This window comes from Euleptes europaea, chromosome 9 (genome assembly GCF_029931775.1).
Source record: "Euleptes europaea isolate rEulEur1 chromosome 9, rEulEur1.hap1, whole genome shotgun sequence".
Classification (NCBI taxonomy): Eukaryota; Metazoa; Chordata; class Lepidosauria; order Squamata; family Sphaerodactylidae; genus Euleptes; species Euleptes europaea.
The window spans coordinates 72,104,342-72,127,238 of record NC_079320.1 but is presented as its reverse complement, the minus strand read 5'-3'; the positions used below and the strand labels follow the sequence as shown (position 1 = coordinate 72,127,238).

At 41.0% G+C, this 22,897-nt stretch overlaps 1 protein-coding gene across 1 annotated transcript in view; it reads left to right on the top strand.

Moving 5' to 3' along the window:
• WDR19 (WD repeat domain 19) overlaps positions 1-22,897 on the top strand; it is a 50,177-nt gene that overhangs the window by 4,971 nt on the left and 22,309 nt on the right. Inside the window, exons 6-24 of the mRNA XM_056855942.1 lie at positions 514-594; positions 2,498-2,610; positions 2,946-3,119; positions 4,966-5,036; positions 6,364-6,536; positions 6,631-6,745; positions 7,694-7,800; positions 8,526-8,648; positions 10,065-10,214; positions 11,809-11,956; positions 12,917-13,121; positions 13,231-13,390; positions 14,927-15,037; positions 15,152-15,261; positions 16,837-16,894; positions 17,763-17,909; positions 17,997-18,079; positions 20,470-20,553; positions 21,963-22,109. Of these exons, the coding sequence (XP_056711920.1) occupies positions 514-594; positions 2,498-2,610; positions 2,946-3,119; positions 4,966-5,036; positions 6,364-6,536; positions 6,631-6,745; positions 7,694-7,800; positions 8,526-8,648; positions 10,065-10,214; positions 11,809-11,956; positions 12,917-13,121; positions 13,231-13,390; positions 14,927-15,037; positions 15,152-15,261; positions 16,837-16,894; positions 17,763-17,909; positions 17,997-18,079; positions 20,470-20,553; positions 21,963-22,109 (2,360 nt within the window). The remainder of the gene's footprint in view (positions 1-513; positions 595-2,497; positions 2,611-2,945; positions 3,120-4,965; positions 5,037-6,363; positions 6,537-6,630; positions 6,746-7,693; positions 7,801-8,525; positions 8,649-10,064; positions 10,215-11,808; positions 11,957-12,916; positions 13,122-13,230; positions 13,391-14,926; positions 15,038-15,151; positions 15,262-16,836; positions 16,895-17,762; positions 17,910-17,996; positions 18,080-20,469; positions 20,554-21,962; positions 22,110-22,897) is intronic.

The following is a 22,897-nucleotide window of genomic DNA, read 5'->3' as shown; positions in this document are numbered from 1 at the left end:
ATGCCCCCTATTGATCTCTCCCCACTGCACTATGTAAAGTGTTATTGTTTTTCTTCCAGCTTGGTCTGTATTGAGAATTTTCATTGCCTCTGGAATGGAGAGGCTCTCTCCTACCTGCCTGAAAGTTGGGAGAGAGAATCGCCTTGAGTGAGGGATGCTGTAACTGACAATTTCAATCCAGTTGGTTGGGAGGTCAAAAAGGTTATAGACGGGGACGTGTTGTGCATTTAAAGTAATGTAAATGTCTCCCGAACGCAATAACTACACTGAATGCATACCATAACAATGTTAAGAAATCCAAACACAGTTTTTATTGAACAAAACAAGATGGACTTGAATAAAAGGTCTGTCCACATCCCCATAAATAAATATGCAAATATAGGAAAGTGAATTATTTTATCACACTAGCTAATGATTTTAAAGCTTGCAATAAACTCTTAATCATGCATGGGTCTCTGTTACCGATGTGCTTTTCCGTGATACAAATATTAATTTTCAAGTCTTATTTTATAGGCAGCAGTGAAAGGAGAACCCAGTGATATGCAGTTCATAGTCATGAAGACAGATGACAGAACGTCAGGAAGCGAGACCACAGTAAGCGATTAAGAACAAGACCAGTTGCTAACAGACTGTGTTAACTGTGCTTCAGTTAATATGCTCTGGAGGAATGCAGCCAACAGTGCAGATACAAAAGTAGCACATACAGCCTGACGTAGCTTTTTTTAAAAAATGACATCTAGCTGTGACCCAGTATATTTATTTGTTTATGTAAATATTTATACCCCACTTTCCCTCTTGGCTGAAGGCAGCTTACAAATCACAATTCAAGCATTACCAGTTAAAACCCCAAATACCACCCCCCTCCACTTCCATCAAAAGGCAGGGCAAGCAAGCAAGCCTCGCAGCTCCTCCTGTAGATCTCCAATGAGGGAACTCCCTTCACTTCTTCAGGACCCCCTTCCACAGTTTGGGAGCTGTGGTGGAAAGGGCCTGAGCCCTGGTCAGTATTAGCCTGGCCAGTCTGAGTGGGGGAACAGCCAACACAGTAGTCATGCAGTCAACACAGTCTTAGTAGTGAAGCATTTACCAGCCGCCATGCCAAATGTTGCCCTGAACAGACGCAGACCTGCTCACAATACGGCTTTGAAGGAAATCTTCAGAGCAGTCAGACTTGCATGTTGGTTGCAGTTTTGTGAATTTCTAAGCATCCGTGGCATCATCTCAGTATTTCTTTCCTCACTGTTCTGTAGCCATTGGCCTGCAGGTCAACAAAGCATTAATAGTTGTGGTGTATTACCCAGTTCTGATGTCACATGGTTAATCTCTTAACCATGGTTCTGCTGTCACATTCTCAGTTCTTAAAACGTAGTAAACTTTAATGATTATTGTAAAATGGAATTATTGCTTCTTTAATTGAGAAAGTTCTTGTTTTTTATTAAATCAGTCCAGCAGCATCTGTAAAAATTTAATCCAGCATAAATTTTTGTGAGTCAGAGCTCATTTCATTAGATACATTGGAGTGAGTTTTCACTCTGGGAAGTATATGCTTTAGTAACAGTGCAATCCTACACAGCGTTACACCCTTCTAAGCCCATTGATTTCAATGGGCTTAGAAGGGTGTAATTTTTCTTAGGATGGCACTATACTTATTAGTCTTTAGTTGGACTGCTGTTTTATTTTGCTGTTACAGCCTAACATGGCTACCCATCTTTTATTGTAGACCCAATGAAGAGTTTTAAATTGTAGACGTTCATCATATAGATTAAATCCTATTTTGTCAGTGTTTGGAAACTACTATTTTTAAATACTTCGTGAGTAAGACGCAAGTTGGGTTGAAAACTAGGGCTGCGTCTTTTGGCTATAAGGGTTCTTTTTATTACAGTATTTTCCCCTCTTTATTTGAATTCTGATAAGTTGCCTATCTCTGAACAAATGTTTTTGCCCATCAAGTCACAGCTGATTTATAGTGACCCCATAGGCAAGAGACGTCGGGAGGTGGTTTGCCATTGCCTGCCTCTGTGTCATGACCATGGTATTCCTTGGAGGTCTTCCATCCAAATCCTGGTCAGGGCTGAGAGTGTGTGACTTTCCCAAGGTCACTCAGCAAGTTTCCATGGCACAGGTGGGGATTCATACCTGGTTTTCCCAGGTCCTAGTCCAACACCTTAACCCCTACACCATGCTGGCTCTGAACAGTTATAGAGGAGAAAAGATTTATGTTAATCTTTGGTTTCTATGGCTTGTCATTGAGACAGTTTCAACATGATCTTCATATTGCTCAGATGCTCTTTAAAGATGAGGTATATCGACAAGAGATTTTGAAAAGTCCAAGGTATATGGCTGCCCTTTGTTTTTGTTTAGAATAATTGATGCACTATTCATTTTTAGAACTGATTTGCAAAGGGTATCTGAGAGCTTGACTCCCACTCTTACACTGCTAATATAAAGTTATGCTAGTCTCATTCAATATATACTTCATATTTCACTTTTTTTACAGGTAAGTGTTGTGGTTGGCAAGAAAATACTGTATCTTTTTAATTTCAAAGATCCAGATAACCCAATCGAGCTGCAGTTTCAACAGCACTATGGGAGCATTGTGTCTTACAAATGGCAAGTGATTCATTACAGTTCCAACACAGTTTGAAAAAGGAGAATTTTTTGAATTGTTTTTAGCCTAGTAGATGTAAAATCTATTGTCTGTTTTCTTTGCATACTTCATGATTAAAATGCAGTGCTCTTGAAAAGAGAAGACGTGTAGTTAGTCATTTGTCTAACAGTAAAGTTGTAGATTGGGATGCCGCTTTTATTTCCATATATGTTCCCAATTTATTTGTTGCTAGCTGAGGAATTTTTGCCTCTCTCCTTGACTTTTATTTGTTTCAATTTTCTTGCAGCCGCAGTGCCTGGATTTTGTTTGTGTGATGATATTATTTCTGTCTCTCTAGGTTTGGGGATGGTTACATCATGATTGGTTTCTCACTGGGCTTCTTTGTGGTGATCTCTACACACATTCGAGAGATAGGTCACGAAATCTTGCAAGCTTGCAATCATAAAGACAGCCTGACAAGCATTGCAATATCACCGTCACTCAACAAGGCTGCGTCATGTGGAGATAACTGGTGAGAGGCATTTTTTGGATGAGGCCATTAAAATACCTCAGATATCTCAAAGCGAGCAATGGATACTTGTTAGTGAAAATGATGGGAATAGGCGAAACTACTTTAACAACTGTCACTAATATCCAAAGGACTGTGTGCCCTCAGGTGGGAAAATAAGCATTGTTTGTGTGGGAATATGCTACCCAGTTTATTCCAAAGGAGGGAATAAGTCCAGGAGCAAAAAGTAATCTGCACACAGTTTAGAATCCCACCTTTTAATTTATGGATGTTAAAGAGAGTCATTCATGCATTGGCGTTTCCAGGCCTGGAGCAGATTGCTGAATTACAAAGCTTCCCTATGATCCCACACTCAATGAAGCTCTAAGGTTCATACTGAATTCTGTACAATTAAGATCTTTGCCGTATTACCTTCTGTGTCTGAGAATGGAAGGAAATGGCATACAATGTACATGGAGTCTCTTGTGCTTATTGGAGCTGTAAGATCCATACTGAAGCCACTGCATTCAGACAGACATAGTGATTGTACTGGTGACATCGACTTTCTGTAGATTATCGGAACGCTATAGTTTAGATTATCAGAATGCTTTGATTTATCGGGATGCTCTAGTCCCATTCCGATTATTTCTGATAACGGCCTTTTATGCAGGGACATTTCCCCGCAGTCATCCCCACTGACAGCTTCAGGGTTCCTTTTGTTTAGCCATGTGTTTTCCGACCGTCAGAGGTTGCCTGGCTGTCCCCGTGCATTTTGCCCGCATTTTCCAGATTCTGGCTAAAACAAAATACGGGCAAAACCTGCGGGGAGAGCCAGGTGACCTCTGATAGTTGGAAAGCACATACATAATCAAAAGGAAGCCCCGAAGCAGTCAGTGGGTGTGACCGCGGGAAAACGTCCCTGCTTAAAAGGCCATTATATTTCCACTTTCATGAGTGTCATGTTTGAGATGTTTTCAGAGCTGGAAGAGTGCTGTGCTTTTTCTTTGCGACAGGGTTCTATGAGGGTCTAGACAGGATTATTGTCACAAAGACTGTATGAGTAACATGTTTATGGATTGTCTTTGCAGACAATTCTAAACTGAGTTGCACCCTTCTAAGTCTGTTGAAGTCAGTGGACTTACAGCGCATTCCTGATTTCTGAGGACAAAAGTCCTCAGAAGGCCAGGAAAGAGCTGCGCCGGATTTGGCCCCCCCCCCCTGTGCCAGCGCCCAGGCTACTTATGCCATCATGAGTGACCCTGACAATGGTGGGGAGGCCTGGACGCTGGTCTCCTGCTGCTGCCATGGCAGCGCTGCCCCGGAATGCCGACTGGGCCTTCTGCCGACATCCCAATGGCATAAAGACCCACGCTGGCGTCCCGGGGAGCATTCTCAGGGCGTGCCGGGGGGCAGAGCTGCCTGTAGGCAGCTCCCTGTCCCCTTTTGTCACTGGACGCTGGCACAGAGAATGGCAGGACTGCGACTGCTATTTTGCAGGTGCAACCTCGTTATTCTCTATGGGGCATTTTGCCCCATTTCAACTTCAAAAAGCCTGCAAACACCTTTTTTAAGGCTTTCAGCGGCCAGGAAATGGGCTTGGAGGTGCAGTTGCGCCGCCTCCTCCCTGCCGACCCTGGCTGCCGACAGCTCAGGAATGGGTTGTTAGAAGGGTGTGACTGTTCATGCAGTTTTCACAAAGTTAAATGGTTGGCTAAGGATGAATTATTTCATAATCTCTAAATTTTATTTCTAGATTCATGTTCTTTTTGACAATTATTTGTTTTCCATAGTTGTACAATTAAAATACTGATAATTTATAATTCCTGATTAAATGATAAATATTGATGAAGGGGATTCTCTCTTGTTACAGCATTAAGATCCATGACCTGTCAGACCTAAGCGAAATGTATGCAATAATAAATTTAGAGGATGAAAACAAAGGTATGTCAGTTTCCAAATGGGGGTGTTTTGCCATATTGTATCACACAATTTTTATTTAGATTCTCATCTTTACATTTTTTTTAAATGTGGTGTAACAATATGAACACATGAAGCTGCCTTGGACTAAATCAGGTCCTTGGTCCATCAAAATCAGTATTGTCTACTCAGACCGGCAGCAATTCTCCAGGGTCTCAGGCAGAGGTCTTTCACATCACCTACTTACCTAGTCCCTTAAACTGGAGATGCTGGGGATTGAACCTGGGATCTTCTGCATGCCAAGCAGAGGCTCTACCACTGAGCCACCCATGTTGGGTATGGACCAGGATGACCCTAAATTCAAATCTTTTCTCAGCTGTGGAGCTCACTGCAAATAGCCTTGGGCGAGTTAGTATCTCTTAGCTTCGCCTGTTTCTTAAGGATGTTAGGATAAAACAAGAGATCCAAAGAAAGTAGCCTTAAGCTCCTGGGTGGAAGGACAAGATTACACAAGTGGGATGACACAAATGTAGGATCTTTTTCTTTACGTTGCTCTATGTAAATTTATGTCCCCAAGACTGAGGAATAAGTGAACTAGCAATTTAAATAAAAACTTAGAAGGTTGGTTTTTATATGCCAACTTTCTCTATCACTTAAGGAAGAATCAAACTGGCTTACAATTACCTTCCTTTCCCCTCCCCACAACAGACACCCTGTGAGGGAGGTGGGGCTGAGAGAGCTGAGACTAGCCCCAGGTCACCCAGCTGGCTTCATGTGTAGGAGAGGGGAAACAAATCCAGTTCCCCAGATTAGCATCCGCTGCTCATGTGGAGGAGTGGGGAATCAAACCCGGTTCTCCAGATCAGACTACACTGCTCCAAACAACTGCTCTTTAACCACTACACCACGCTGGCTCTTAAAATAATAACTTGGATCCCGTTGTAAATCTAGTGGAAGAGGGTGGCATTTTTGCCAATCCTCTCATCCCACTGCAGACCTCTGACTTCCTCCTTAACGCTGTTCCTGGAGGAAAAGGTTACTGTGGGTTCCTTGTTCTCTAACAGCAGCATTCACAGGAACATTTGGGGCTGCAGCAGGAAGGTAGAGATGGGCAGAAACACCAGTCCGCTAGCAGAGATTTACGGTGGGGGTGTAGGCCAATATATGTAATGTTGCATGTGACATTAAGCTCCATTGACAGACATAACTTTCTTCTATGATGTAAGGATACAAGATTTGCAGAAATGCGTCTTTGTGATGAAGCCTTGAAGCTGTTACCTTGTAAAAATCTGAGTTTTGGATTTCTGGGACAAAAATGCCCTTTTCCTGCAAAATGTTTTCAATGTTTTAGGTTTAGATGAGCTATCGTGGACTGATGATGGGCAGCTGCTGGCAGTGTCTACAAAGAGAGGATCCCTTCATGTCTTCTTAACAAAACTTCCCATTCTTGGAGACTCGTGCAGCACACGGATTGCATACCTCACCTCACTCCTTGAAGTCACTGTAGCCAATCACATTGAAAGAGTATGGTATTTTATTCATTTGTAAATCAAGTTAAATGTAAACACTTTGATTATTTTAGGCAGTCAATCAGCTATAGAAATGTGGTCTCTTTTAGGAGATACCAATTACAGTTTCTGTGGAAGTAGAGCCCAGCTTTGTTGCCGTGGGACATTACCATTTGGCTGTGGGCATGAATAACCGCGCATGGTTTTATGCTCTTGGAGAGAACAGTAAGTATACCCGTAGCTCCCTCCTTTAAAAGTAGTGTTCTGCTGCTCCAGCATGGTGTAGTGGTTAAGAGCGGTGGTTTGGAGCGGAGGACTCTAATCTGGAGAACTGGGTTTGATTCCCCACTCCTCCACATGAGCGGCAGACGCAAATCTGGTGAACTGGATTTGTTTTCCTGCTTCTGCACATGAAGCCAGCTGGGTGACCTTGGGCTAGTCACATTCTCTCAGCCCCACCTGCCTCATAGGGTGTCTGTTGTGGGGAGGGGAAGGTGATTATAAACTGGTTTGATTCTTCCTTAAGTGGTAGAGAAAGTCGGCATATAAAAACCAGCTCTTCTCCTTCTTCTTTGTTAAGTATATTGCATTCTACAAAATGTAAGTTTATTGCTTAAAGTCGTACCCTGTTGACCCTAGCATCTATTTAGAAGTTTTCAGAAGACTATTCTGTTCCCAGAATTTAGATGCTAGGAAACGAAGATGGTTATAGAGGCATTTAGAATGAATATCATTGGGATTGTGTGATAAATGCCATGTAAACTTGCCATATAAACTTGCTGGGTGACCTTGGGCCAGTCACACACTCTCAGCCTCAATCCTGGCAAGTATTTGGATGGGAGACCTCCAAGCTATACCAGGGAAGTGACGCAGAGGCAGGCAATGGCAAACTGCCTCTGAACGTCTCTTGCCTAGAAAGCTCACAAGGTTGTCATGTCAGCTGTGACTAGATGGCAACAAAAAAAAGCAAAGTTCCACCCTTGACTTCAGCAGACTTAGAAAGGTGTATGTCTGCTTAGGATAGCCCTGAAAGATGGAGCATTTCATCCAGGTAGCCCCAACATTCAGTGCTTGGATCTGTTGTTCTGAATGTCTAGGAGTGTTTTAAATTTCTAAAGCAATATTCAAAGGAGACACATAATCACAATACACTTGTTTTTTAAAATTCTGCAGGTGTCAAAAAACTCAAGGACATGGAATATCTGGGAACAGTAACCAATATGTGCCTTAATTCTGATTATGCTGCTGCCCTTTTTGAGGGTAAAGTTCAGTTACATATGGTAAGCATCTTAGGAGCCAGAAGAAAACTGAGCACAAACTATAAATATGCTCGGTTTGATGCTGAGGTCGATGAAAATATTAAAATACTGTATTTACTTGAAAGGAAGATGAGCCTGAATATAAGATGACCCCCGTAAAAACATTATATACAAATATATTTTTATTGGACATCTGTAATTTGTATGCATATGTAAGACAACACCACCCTCTTTATGACGGCACACCTGTGGGGGAAAAAGTGTCTTTTGCACTTCCCAGAGTAATTTACAATGCTACAATCCTAAGCAAGTCTACTCAGAATCCTACTGAAGCTTATTCAGTGGGGCTTACTCCCAGGAAAGTGTTTTTAAGATTGCAGTATTAGAAGCTGATTGTATAACACAAACAAGCTAAGAGGATTGTGTGGCAGTAGGGTATGGGTTTAGTGTTAGTGAGCTAACAGAACAAAAAGCTCTAGATTATTATATAGCCTTGAGCTCCACTAGGGAGAAAGGCAGCGAATGATTTTAACATAAATAAATTCAATAATACAGTTGGTTTGGCAAGATCTCTTGAGGACCTTTGGGATGACAGCTGATGGTGTATAACTAATTCGAATCAAAGGATAAGGCTGAGATGGATACAGCATATGACTAACTTCTTTCATTTCAAATTATGAGCTGATTAAAATAGTTTCAGTTCTTACTGCTGATGAGAAACATTGCGGTTTTGTTGTATATTATAGATAGAAAGTGAAGGCTTGGATACCCAGGAAGAACGAGAGACTAGACTGTTCCCCGATAATGACGATAAAAGTAAAATTTTGTGCCATGCTTTAACTAGTGATTTCCTCATCTATGGTACTGATGTGAGTATTTGTTTCAAAGTTTGCTTGGTTGGTATCAAGTTTTAACGCGTTAGGGTTTCATTATCATGCTTTGTGGACATTCATTTCCTAACACTGGACATCCTGTTACAAAGAAACAAAACGGGGGAAAAAAACCTTCATATGCAGGACATCCAGAACATCATTCAGTGGCTGTCCTATCTTCCCCAGCCCCTACAAAGGAGAGGAATGAGGTAGAAAAAATCTTGTTGCCCTCTTGATGATTTTAGTGGTGAAAGGGTAGCTTTGCTGCTGAAATAATTTTTGGTATGGAAATTGGGTACCAAAAATGTGCACTCTATGGTATGCATCCTTACAGTCAGTTTTGGTGTCATTCTCCCCCCCCCCCCCCAAAATTCATTTGATGGCAAACAGGGCTTGGCCTTCCTCAATGGGAGGTAGCAGATTCTTCTTTGAGGGCATGTATCTTCAGATGCCAGGTCCTACCCCAAAGGGGCAGATAACTCTTCACTGATTGAAAGATCCTCACTAGCACAGGTGCAGGGGGAGGATGTACCAGAAATTGACTCACCCTGTACCTCTGCTCAACTGAGCCAATATAATTCCTCCCTCTTCCCCCTCCCCACGCCGTTCCAAGGTTTGTGATTGCGCAATGCTATCTGTTGAAGGTATTCTTCATTAGCATGAGGAAAGGGCACACATTCACATACACACCCAGGAACAACAACCTTGGTCTAGATTTGGGTTTGGAAGGCGTCAGAGGGCTTTCCCAAGTGGGAGAGGCTGCCCCCCTCCAATATATTTCTGCAAGGGCAGGGAGTTGCTATCTTTGGCGATCCTGTCCTACCTTGTTCTCCCTCCTTGTAGGCCTCGAGTATGTCTTCAAACAGGCATCCCATTTTACTAGTGTAGGGAGAGCTTGCTATTTGTTTGGTTTATTTATTCATTTTTATTTATGTTATAGTCTGCCTTTCTTGCTGAAGTGTGGGTCTTGCTGTTCTGTAGTTTTCAAGTCAAAAAGTATTTTGCTAGAGAAGGTGTCTAGACAAACCACCCTGACTCCCAAGTATGGTCTTTTATGCATGGCTGTTTCACTCGCTGTCACCCCTCCAACAACTTCGGGTCTTTGTGTTGATTATGCATGCCTGCCGTTTCTGACTGTCAGAGGTCGCCTCGCTTTCCCCGGCATTTCCCCACGTTTTGCCCACGTTTTCAGAGACCTGTTTTATCTTGAATTTGAAAACGCAGGCAAAACGCGGAGAAACGCCAGGGGAGAGCAAGGCGACCTCTCATGGTTGGAAACAGCATGCATAATCAGCAAAAACTCCCAAAGTTGCTGGAGGGGTGACTGCAAGGGAAACAGCCATGCATGAAAGACCTATGTTGTTTTATTAGTTTCTAGTGCAGCTATTTATGACCCTTTTTGTTCTTTACCAGGCTGGTCTTATCCAATATTTTTACATCGAAGACTGGCAGTATGTGAATGACTATCGGCATCCTGTCAGTGTGCGAAAAATCTTCCCCGATCCCAATGGCTCCAGACTGGTTTTCATTGATGATAAAAGTGATGGCTTTGTCTACTGTCCTGTAAGTTGTTTTACTCGGTATAAAAGTATAATTTGTGAATTGCAGTGTATAGTGGGGGTTCCCCCCCAACTTACTTCTTTTTCACTTTGTTTCTCAGTTGTATCTCACATATTCTCTAAAGATCTTGGACTAGTGTATGTGGGGTCATTCCATTTTATCTCCAGCCTTCTTAGGAGGTAGGCTAGGCTTAGAGATAGTGGCATGTCCAGTGCCATGCCATAAGCTTGATTACTGATTGCACCCTTGAACCCAGGTCTGTTCAGTCTAAACACAGTACTCTGTTTGCTAAACTATGTTGGCTTTTTCTCGCTGATAATGCATAAAAGTATCATAGACTTTTACGGGATCTGGTTTGCAGCCCTTAAAGGCCAAAACCAGGCATGCATTTCAGCTTAATGTAACAATCGCTAGGGATTGTTGCCAAAAAACTTTAAAGCCAAAGCCTTCCTTACAGTTGATGGGTTGGTCAAGACAAAACCAAAAAAGCTGAAGTGTGAATCCTCATCCCCCAGGGTAAAGCTACCACTAATCCCCTTACTACCCCGTCAGCCAGAGACCAAGGGACTGGGTCTCTAGCCCTCCCAGGTCTGAGAACAAGAAGTCATCCCTGCAAGGTAGGACACTTATAAAGTGAGTTTCAGAAAATAGTTATTGCAGTAACGGTAGCCAATGTGAACTAAAGTACTGGATTCAGATTGAAGCCCCAAAACCAAAGAACACCACAAAGTATATTTAAAGTGTTTTACTAAATGATTGTGCAGGAATATACAATAAAAGAGCAGTGAACAACGAGGATAAAATAATAAAGCTAAATATCTAACCTAAGCACTTTTAGAGCCATTGGTTCTAAATCCAGATGTCACCTGGCAAGACTGAAGCCAATAGAGTTTCAGAGTCTTAAGTCCAAACGAGTACTCTGGCCAACCTGGCCAGAATCTTGAGTTGTCCTGAAGTTAGATGTAATCCAGACAAAAGGGTGAAAACTAAGCTGAAGAATCTTTCTTTATGCCCAATGACCCACATAGGCATGATTCTAGTTAACCAATCAAATGTATACCCAATGATGTAGCTTGACCAATCATCTGTTTGCTGACCAGGTGACTCAACCAATTGAGTTCCCCTAGTGAGAACATATACTCTGCAGATTTATAGGGTCCAATTAAGCAAGCATCTTCCCCCAGCCCGTAAGTCTTTAAGGTTACAAGATGGAGTGTGTCTTCATGGATTCTTTAACACTGATAGGGATAATGGTCTTCCCGGCACCTGTGACACCCTCCCATCTCCTTGTCTCATTCTTTGACACTACAGTGAGCTTGACCTCGGTTCTCAGAGAGGGGGCGGGGTTTTCTGTGATTTTTTTTGTTTTGTTATGTATTAGTGTGAACCAATTGTTTGAATTGACAAGAGACCCCTAAAAGGGACCAGTCTCTTGACAATTGTCTCCTTATTCAGCTGCATCCCGTTACCATAGTTGCTAGATTATGCTTTTCCTGCTTTAAATGTCATTTTAATATAACTCAGAATGTGAAATATTGATCATGTTCCATTTGCTTCTTCAATTTACAAAGTGATTTTGCACTGCTGTCTTCTGTAGGTGAATGATGGTGTCTATGAGATTCCAAATTTCCAGCCAACTATCAAGGGCATTCTGTGGGAAAACTGGCTTATAGACAAGGGAGTGTTTGTTGCATATGATGATGATAAAATATATACTTATGTCTTCCATAAGGATACTATACAAGGTATTTAACGTTTTGTTTTTCTCCCACTAGTGTAATAGCAGGTTACAGAATAGTGTGAACAAAAGGCAGTTGCCTGTTCCAGGAGCTTACAAGTTAAATTTAGATGGGGCGTGAGTTTAAAGGGAGATGGATCAACAATAGAAACAAGGATTGAATTCAGTTTCATGACAGTTTAGGTTAAGCTGTCTACTTCAGCGATGTTAAGTACTTTATTTTGTGGTGGGTGAGGTTTCTTTTTCTGGTTTTGTTTGTACCTTTTTCTACAGGTTGTGGCTGCACTTTTTTACTTGAGTCATGTAGAACTCTCTGTGTCCCACTGCAATATGGATTCTGTAATTTGAATTTTATACAGTTGGTCAGTGTTTAGTTCTGTCTTCTGGCAAGGGGTGAACTTTTTTCCCCTTTCAGCCTTACAGTTCTTCAATTGAAATGAGATTTATTCCCAAGTAAATAGGATTAAAGCCTATGATAACACATAGAGGGTACAGATTACAACGAAAAATACCCCAAATTATTGCAGTCAATTCAGTGCCCATCTGAATTTTTTTTTAATTCTTTTGGAATTTTTTTCCCAGCTATTCTGACTCCTCTTTTGTTTTTGTTTTAAAAAATGAAACATAGTCATGTCCATTAAAAATAGGAGCTCAGAATTCTTAGAATTTATATGTTGGTCAAGCTTAAATCTCTAGTTTTTGCATGTAATTCTTTTTTTCTCAGGGCAAGACACTACAGCATAGATGTAGAACACTATGTTAATCTTTATGTCCACTTTGTTTTGGTTGTTTTTGTTGTTTCTTAAGTTCTAAGCAGAGTTACACCCTTCTAAATATATCAACTCAACGGACTTAGCAGGATATAACTCTGTTTATGACTGTACTGTTAGTCATTTATCAGCAACCAAGTGTTAACTTTGTTGGAATGAAAAATTTAAAGAATAACATTCTTTTCATTGTAACACAGGATCCAAGGTGATTTTGGCAGGAGGCACTAAAGTTCCTTATTCTCACAAGCCATTGTTGTTATATAACGGAGAATTAACCTGTCAGACTCAAAGTGGGAAAACCAACACAGTTGCCCTTAGTACTCATAGCTTTCTTGGTACTTTAAAAAGCTTGGGGCCTAATGATATGAAACAAATGCTCACACAAACGTTAATGTTGAAAAGGTAGGTTCCTTTTAATTACAGTACATGAGTACAGTACAGATGTCCTGGAGCTGGACATGATTAGTGTGATTATCGCTGCTTTTTACTTTGTCTTCACAACTTTGTGTAGGTTTTCGGAAGCATGGGAGTTGTGCAAACTGCTGAACAATCAGCCAAGTTGGAACGAACTAGCCAGAGCTTGTTTACATCACATGGAGCTGGAGTTTGCAATTCGGGTATACAGGACCATCAGAAATGTGGGAATGGTCATGTCACTAGAGCAAATAAAGGTAACACAAATGTAAATGTTCTGCAGGTTTAGCTGTTTAAATTAAACTCCTGTCAGATTACACTACAGCTCATCCTGATTTCTAAGAGCCTAAACTTCAGCCAAAGTTCCAGTTAGGCACCAAAAAATAAAGCAAAATGTGTGAGCTCAGACTTTTTTGAGTGACAGCATTCCTAAACTGAATGTTACAAGTCAATTGAAGTCAGTGGCCTTGGAATGGTGTAACTCCTCTTTTTGGATTGCACTGTAAATAATAGATGATCCTGATTTTTTTCTAAAAACCCAGTACAAAGAAAAACCCCATTAGTTCTGTTCTGAATATCTATCTCTGGCAAAGCTCAAAAGCTTTTGCTGTTTTTATTCAACACATATACCTGTAAAATGTAGTGCTGATCTGATGGTATTCGTGGAGACTCCTGTGCTCACATTTACTCTCCCATGCAAGCAAGATTTTTATGTGTATACCGTAGTACTGTAGAGAGCCAGCGTGGTGTAGTGGTTAAGAGCGGAAGACTCTAATCTGGAGAACTGGGTTGGTTTCCCTACTCCTATACATGAAGCCTGCTGGGTGTCCTTGGGCTAGTCACAGTTTTCTCCAAACTCTCTCAGCCCCACCTGTCTGCTGTGGGGAGAGGAAGGGAAGGTGATTGTAAGCCGGTTTGATTCTCCTTAAAAGGTAGAGAAAATTGGAATATAAAAACCAAATCTTCTTCTATGAGGTATATTATTAGGCCCCCAATGTTCATTGTGCATGTAGAGTGGAGCAGCATGAGCTAGTATGAAAGCACCCTGACCACTTAAAATACTGAAGTACCTTTTCTCCTCCAGGCTTGAACACTAGGGGAAAATATACTATGTGCAAGTTACCTTTGGCTGTGACCTGCTGAATGTGCTAGTGCCAGGGCTGTCACCAAAGCAGCTATCGGATCCCAGTCCCTGGTGCAGTTGTGTAGCAGTTTTAAAAACATTTTTAAAGGGGGGGGGGAATGACATGCATATAAATGTACGTGTGGCATTTCAAAATCCGTTAAAAAGGCAAGTAGTTGTCTGATGCATGATGAGAACAGCAAGAATGATTGTACATTCAGTTTGATAAAGTATGTATCTATCATGCAAATTGTGAAGCAGAGAGAAAGCGAGATCGCACTGTGGGTGGAGAAATGACTGTGACTTTTAAATGCCAGGTTTCTGTGCACCTGCAGTGCAATCCCTCACGTTAAAATGTATGAGAGAACTTTCCTCATGGGGGAGATATTGTGCTCATCAAAGCTGACATAGAGCTTTGCATCATGCTGAATAATAATTTTCATGTGTAGCATATGCAGTCAGCATACAGAGCATATGTAGTCCAGAACATGGAAAGGACATCCCTCTCCCCTTTGGATTGCACATTTTCATTCTTTAAATGAAAGTAAAGTTTTTTTACTTTTGTACTCTTGAGTTTTTTTTCTGGACTACCACACAAAACAGCAATGTATCTACAATTAGGTTTGCCCCATAATAGAGATCTCACCTATTTTTATATTGTCTTTTTCAGGGTATCGAAGACCACAACCTTTTAGCAGGGCACCTTGCTATGTTTACTAATGACTTTAACTTGGCTCAGGATTTGTATCTGGCATCTTCTTGTCCTTCTGTTGCTCTTGAGGTAACTAAGCCACCTAAAATTGCATTGGAGGATACATGATTTATTTTTAATGTGCTGATTCTTTGGGATCATCATAAACCTTCCCATTAAAATCAACACTTCTTTTGGTAATAGATGAGAAGAGATTTGCAGCACTGGGACAGCGCGTTACAGCTGGCTAAGCGTTTGGCACCAGATGAAATCCCCTTCATATCAAAGGAATATGCTGTACAACTGGAATTCACGTATGTTCTCTCTTAAAAGTCGGACTGTATTTTGTTGCTGTTTAAGGGGAAATTGTAAGTAACTACCTCAAAATCAGCTGAAACCTTTTTTAAACTAGATTGCTGTCGAAAATGCAGGCTGCTTCCTATGTTTCCTTTTTGGAGGCATGGGTGGAATCCCTTGCTAGCCATGCGGATGAAACATGAACTATAAGACAACTATCCCATAGAGAAGAATTGTGAAGGGTGAGACTCCAGGAGTAGGTGTGCTGTCCATGGTTTCTCTTTAGAGTAATATGTCGTGCATATTGTAATGCTTAGATTATGTCTGAGTGCATTTTCAGTACACCCGTGTGTCTCAGATAGGAAAGTAATGTAATAATAGAGCACCCTCATGGTTGCTTAGTTGCCCAGGACAAGTAACACTTCCCTCTGAATGAGCGCTTTACCAGCTCAGTTACTGTAGTGTAGCCTTTTTTAAGCACTTGGATACAAGTGCAGGTAGAAATGTTTGTTTTTAGAAGTGGGAGGGGGGGTTGCAACATAATAATTTGATCTTATCTGAAAAGCTGTAATGCATTTTACCAATAGATATATGTAATGTAGTCCCAAGAACCCACGATGAATATTTCTAATCAAAGAGTCCACCAACCAGTCTATTTTGCTTTCCATCAGAAGTCTTCTTAAAGTAAGCTTCTTGCATCCTTTCTAGTATAATGTCACAGAAAATGGAACGAGTTCCGTCTCCCTCATTTTTTAAAATTCTCCCTTTGTAAGTGGAAAGACAAGCTTCCCAGCTTTTGAGAATGTAAATAAGTCTGTTGTGTCCTTTCGAACTTAATAACTAGAACTGAAGCTTGTTGCTGGTTTGTTGCTGCTAGATTCTTGATCAAAAAGAAGAAATAAAAATTACAGCACACAGCCAAATGAAAAGCCTAAGAAAGTGCTTATTAGCTAACCATTCAAATACAAAACAATATAAACATCCAAAAAATAAGAGAACTCAATAGCTAAGCAACGCTGCTGTTGGAACATAAGTTAAGCAAAACGTATGTCCTTAATTGTCTGAAGATACATAATCCAAACAGATGATGGTGATGAGACCTTGAAAGTCTGAAGATAGATACGGAAGTTGGGAATCAGTCCATTTTGTTCATAAAATAACTTCTTCAGTCATAATATAATCCAAGCATAGGAGATACAGTCTGGTAGTCTTCACATGTGTGTGTCATGAGTCAGTTCTAGATCAAGGCAGAAATCAGTGTTGAGGAACTTAAGGCATGCAGGTCTGGACAGATAAATGAAGAAAATAGCAGGCCTTTTCTAGAGCATCTCGATAAGTGTTCATTAGATAATAAAACAATAGTGAGTGTCAAGAACAGGTACTCAGCCAGCAGTCTCTTCATCCTCCCTTATAACAACAGAGGGGTGACAAACAACAGATTCTGTGTGTGGTTTCTGGATGTAATTTGTGCTGACATTTTCAGAACCGGACATCTGGAAATTGTTCCTTAGATTCCCTAAGTATCTCATTTATGCCACAATGTAGTCATATACTCTGATACTTGGTAATGATATAATTTGGTTTTCTTTTAGGGGAGATTATGTGAATGCTCTGGCACACTATGAAAAAGGAATTACAGGGAACAATAAGGTAATGGTTGGCTCACAATTATACTCTCCACTTTCCCATTAAAATCTTCATTTGGAACCTTATTAAAAGTCAAGAATACTGATTAGGAACTGAGGCTTATTTAATAATGTCAAAAATCAGTTTTGCCACTGAAACCATACATATTAAAGCAAAGCTTACCAGACATTTGGGAGAACATAACTGCCTTCTTTCAGATCTCTTATTCTTTATGCTTGGCAAGGAAGAATGAAATAGTTTTTTTTTCTGTCTTGATTACAAAATCTGTGTTTTGTATTGATGATATTTTGAAGTGTTGAACGATTTATTTGAGAGAAACCTGTCTACGAAAAAGGTAAAAAGAAAAAGAAGAAGTTATAAACAAAAATAGGTATTGATTTTAAACGCAAATGATAAATCTCCCTTCTGTGGGGGTTCTTTTTGTTAATGCATCCAAAATAACGGCCCTTCTGTTGTTCATGGGTTGGTTGTTATCCTTTTAGAGCCAGCGTGGTGTAGTGGTTAAGAGCGGTGGTTTGGAGAGGTGGAGTCAGATCTGGAGAACTGGGTTTGATTCCCCACTCCTCCACATGAGTGGCGGAGGCTAATCTGGTGAACTGGATTTGTTTCCCCACTCCTACACACAAAGCCAGCTGGGTGACCTTGGGCAAGTTACAGCTCTGTTAGAGCTCTCTCAGCCCCACCTACCTCACAGGGTGTCTGTTGTGGGGAGGGGAAGGGAAGGTGATTGTAAGCCGGTTTGAGTCTCCCTTGAGTGGTAGAGAAAGTCGGCATATAAAAACCAACTCTTCTTCTTCTTCGTGGTATGGTGGTAGGTGTGCTTTTTTATGATTCTGTTATTGTACCTTTGTACTGTACCCTTGATTTCCAGTTCCAAGAGCATGATGAAGCCTGCCTCGCTGGAGTCGCTCAGATGTCTATTCGCATGGGTGATATTCGGCGGGGCGTCAACCAAGCCATCAAGCATCCCAGCAGGGTTTTGAAAAGAGATTGTGGAGCTATTCTGGAGAGCATGAAGGTAGCTAGAACTTGTAGTTTATAAAGGACGGGTTCACAGTATGACATACTCTTGGCATAACATTTTTATCACTTATTTGTGTTACAGCAATTTTCAGAAGCTGCCCAGCTTTTTGAAAAAGGGCAATATTATGACAAAGCTGCCTCAGTATATATCCGATGCAAAAATTGGTAAGTGTAGAATACGCAGTGTTGCACTTCTGTAAAAATGTATAATGCTTTGTAGACAACCTTCTCCCATATGAACCTACCCATTTGCTCCGATCATCTTTGGAGCCCCTGCTTCAGGTACCCGCACCATCTGAGGCTGGATGGGTGGTACACCCAAGAAAGGGCCTTCTCAGTCTCGACTCCAAAACATTGGAACTCGCTCCCCAGGAATGTTTATCTGTCTCTTTTGGTGACTTCCACCAATGGGTGAAGACTTTTTTTGTTTCATTCGGCATACCACCAATAACTGTTACTGGCCTTCCTCCCCACTTTTGCTAGGGTGTACTTACGTATTTATATGTTTATTACTTTATCATTTTAAATGCTTTGAAGTTCAAATGTTTTAATGTTCGCCACCTTGGGGACCCTAATGGGAAAGGCGGCATAAAAACGTTTTATTTAAATAAAGTGTCGAAAAATGGGAAAAGCCTTGCTGAGACTGTTGGAGTAATCTGTGATTCCCTACCACCCCCACCATTTTATTAACCATATAGAAGCAGTTAATTGCCCAGTGTATTTATCCTCATGTGTCATGTAATGCTGTTACTCTCATTTTACAGATGCAGAAATGAAATGTGTGGTACAATCTGTAGTAGCATTAATTCTTCTCATTTAGCTTTTTTGGGTTCTTTTAACCCAAAGACCCTGTGAAAACCCTATCCTCAAATAGCCGTATTAAGCAAAAATATAAAACCTCTAAATATGAAAACTCTGCCCCCCACCCCATTAACTCCTACCACAAATGCTAGCCTAAATAAGAAAGTCAGACTTTTGAAAGATCTTGAAGCCTTGACATTTTGCACATCTCCAGGAATTGCAGAGCGGTAGAAAAGGAAAGAGCAAGATGAGTGTTTATTCGTTGTAAATGGGGTTTTATTGTTAACATAGTATTTTATGCCCTGAGCTCGTGGGATCAAGTTGGCTGATAATCAAAGACACTCTCAAAGAAAATAGCTCTGACTAGCTGTCTTCAGGCTGCTATGCTCCTTTCTGTCTTCTGCTCTCTGCACCTCTCCCCAAACCTCAGCCGCTGTTCTTGTCTAGCTTCAAGAAAGACCCAGGAGAGAAATAATTCCCCACAGCATATTCTCCAAACGTACATGTAAACCCTTCTTAGGGTTGGTTTTTTAACGCAGTGTCATACGCCCTTCCATCTCTCTCCCCAAATCATGGCCATCCTTACCCCCCCCAACTGTTGTTCTTCTCCCCTCCCTTCCATTGCAGCTGCATTCCCTGGTGTCCCATTTGCAGAGTGTGACTTGCTTTCATGCTTTTTTAACCCCAGAAGCGCTGGTGAATCTGAGAAAGAATCAGCGAACATTGCAGGGGCCTTTGGGCTGATTGGGAGGTGTGCCTGGAGGAGGTAGCAGAGCGTGATTCCCTTTCCTCCACTCTCTCTATGTACATCATGCTGGGAAACAGGAGACCAATCCAGCTTCTCCACTGAGGAATAAGCTCTCTGCCAGGTTGTGGGCCAAAGCAAGTGGTCAACCAATGACTCCCCTGACATTGAGGATTATAATTTTAAAAAGATACAAGCTGTGTAGACATTGAGCAGATCTGCATAGTTGGGTTTTTTTAAATTTTATGTTCAAGTTCAAATTTATTGCGTATGGCCAAAGGCCGTTACAAAAGTTAATCTAAAAACACAATAAGTGCAGGTAACAAGCTTTAATAGTAACAGGGAAAAGCATGCTTCTCAGAACCACCAAAGCTTGTAAAATACTATGCAAAGCACATTATTAAAAGTTAGACATTCAGAATTATCTAGAATCTGACAAACTAGCTAGAATTTGACTAACAGACTTTATAATAATCAGCAAAACCAAACAGAACTTGACATTAAGATTTTTTGGTGTCAACTTCCTATCTATGGGAGTATAATGTTATGTAGTTTAATTTGGTTTTGCTCATCATGGGGTGGACAAGGACACTGATGACCACCAATACCCCAGGCGCAGATGGTCTTCTTGAGCCAGCCCTTTGGCTCCTGTGATTTCAACAAGCACCACACACACACACACACTGCAAATGTTTTGTCACTGCCATAAAGTCTAGGAACATGTTTTTTTTTTAAATGACAACTAGGAGTCTGAGGAAGCTGAATTATACACCAGATACCATATTCTGAGCCTTTCTGCATTCCCTAAAAATCATAGCATAGCTGATAATAAATGAGAAGGACTAGTCTTAAATACATCTTGGTACTTTTTGAGAAACTTCCAACTAAATAAAGAGCAAAAAAAAAATAGTGTTTCCTTGGTACAATTTTGGGGGGAACTTGTTTGAGGCAAAAAAGAATGTAAAATTATGATCAGAAAGTGTAACATATAATTATCACTGTCATCTAGGGCAAAGGTTGGTGAGCTTCTCCCTCATGTGTCCTCGCCAAAGATACATTTACAGTATGCCAAAGCAAAGGAAGCAGATGGCAGGTATGTGTTAACTTCTAGAGACAGATCCAATTGTATTATTGTAAACCTCTAATCATAGTTGAATTTATGGGTTGGCTCTGCTAAATTTGACAGGACTCACACCTGAGCAAGGGTGTGAAGGATGGCTTCTTAAATGTTAATTCATTCAGGAATAGAACATTAATCACTTCATTTTTGTGCTGCTGAGTTTTAAATCTCAGATGACGTGTGTGATTTTATTTGTGCCCTGGAAGGAACAGCAAAAGAAGAATGCTTTTACAGAATTAGTATCCCTCCTTTTTTGCTATTTTTTTACAAGATAAGGTTATTTTAAAAGGATTTGAAATCTAGGAGATGGAAAAATAGATGTATGAAGCCCTTTTTAGTCACCTAATTAATACAAGTAGGTCTTCACAGTGTGACATAAAAAGGGCTGTCAACTAGGTACAAATGTTTAAAAAAAATGGGCTTTTAACAAATGTAAGTTTTTAAAATATATGTGAATTAAAGGTGTTTTTGTTTTGTGGACAGTGGTTTTGGGGTGGGATGAAGTTGAAGAGAAGGGAACATGGCATTAAATAATGTACAGTTTGGCAAACACAATATACAACTCATCCTTAGGTGAAATTTGGTACAGGAAGCCATCCGGAGAGAATCCATCAAAGCTTGCAAAATGCCCGAGAGAGTTCTGGAACCAAACGGGTTCTATGAGACTGTTTAAGATCAGCCTGAGTGATTCAGTGCCCAAGCAGGCACCTTTGGTGGGCATGTCTTGGGAGGTATTGATCCAACAATAGTGGTGAGATCTTAACATGTCCCCTTCATTAGTTAATCACTTGATTTTAAGCCAGTGTAAAAAATTAGCCTTGAAATCATAAGCACTCCTATAAGCTCAACCTTTGTGTCTGTGTTGACGTTATCCAAAACAGTGGATTGGATTCCACAGACCTGTTCTGTTATATGGCACCTTCCTCTGGGATAGCCTCAGAGTTATTCCCATGAAAAGGTTTGCAGGAGTGTTTCCTATGCAACGGGCTAGACCAGGGGTGTCGAACTCAGTTGTTACGAGGGCCGTATATGACATCAATGTCCCTTGGTTGGGCTGGGCCACGCCTCCCCAGCCGAGATCGAGAGTGGGGGTGGGGTGTAGCTGCCTCAGTTGGATCATGGGCCGGATAAGAGCTCTCAAGGGGCTGGATCCGGCCTGCAGGCCTTATGTTTGACACTGCTGGGCTAGACAGTACACAGACTCCTCATCAACAAATACTTACAAACAGAGTCCCTAGAATATTCCATGCCTTCAACGCAAGGAATTCACAGAGCATATTGGGTAGCGTGGTTCTGGATATATTTTGACAAACTAAGTGCACCTGGAGGTTTTGAGCTACAATTACAGTTATGCTTAATTTATCTGTGGTCTTTTTCGATAGGTACAAAGAAGCTGTCTTGGCCTATGAAAATGCCAAGCAGTGGGACAACGTTATCCGGCTATATTTGGATCATCTTAACAATCCTGAAAAGGCTGTTAGCATTGTCAGAGAAACACAGTCTCTCGATGGAGCAAAGATGGTGGCCAGGTAGAACCTAGTTGTTCAGACTATTAACAGACTTATAATTTTATCCACATATAACTTTAATGGCCAGGTTATAAATATAAACAGCCTAAGCAAGGCTGTTAACGATAGAACATTTTGGAGATCATTAATTCATAGGGTTGCCATAAATTGGAAGCAATTTGACGGCAAATAATACACACACACACACATATAAATATAAAGGCATTCTTGTGACATTTTTAATGTCTTAATTCATTAAAATGAACTGTAGCCCACAATTCATCAGGTAAATGAAGTTATATTCTCAGCTTTCAGAAATTGATAAACATGCATGGTATAGAGAAAGAAACATGGTAACCAAATGAGGGTCAAAAGGCCAAGAAGTTTTTTTTTTGTTTTGTTTTTACATTTCTGTGCAAAATCAAAATGCAGTAGTGGTAACAGCCTAGGCTCCGCAGCTTTATTAAAATAATTAAGGTGAGGAGAATTTCATCTCAACAGAGGCATTGATTATTACAGTCAGACTTCCAGATAAATTCTATTTTAGCAGTTCCTTGATACACAGTGTGATGGTTAGCTCCTGCTCATCCCTCTGCCAGACAGCGGAGACCAAAAAGGGACCCAACCCTACTACCATTCCTGCTGGAGGGAGAGGGTCAGTAGTAGTAGTTGCCCCTGGCTGTCGTTGCTGACACACCCACGCAACTGAGTGAGTGAACAGCAGTGCCTGAACAGCAGTGCCCCCTTTGAGGAGACATTGCTCCTTTGCTTACCTGTGTTTGTTTCTTCTCGGTCCTGGTGATGTGGGG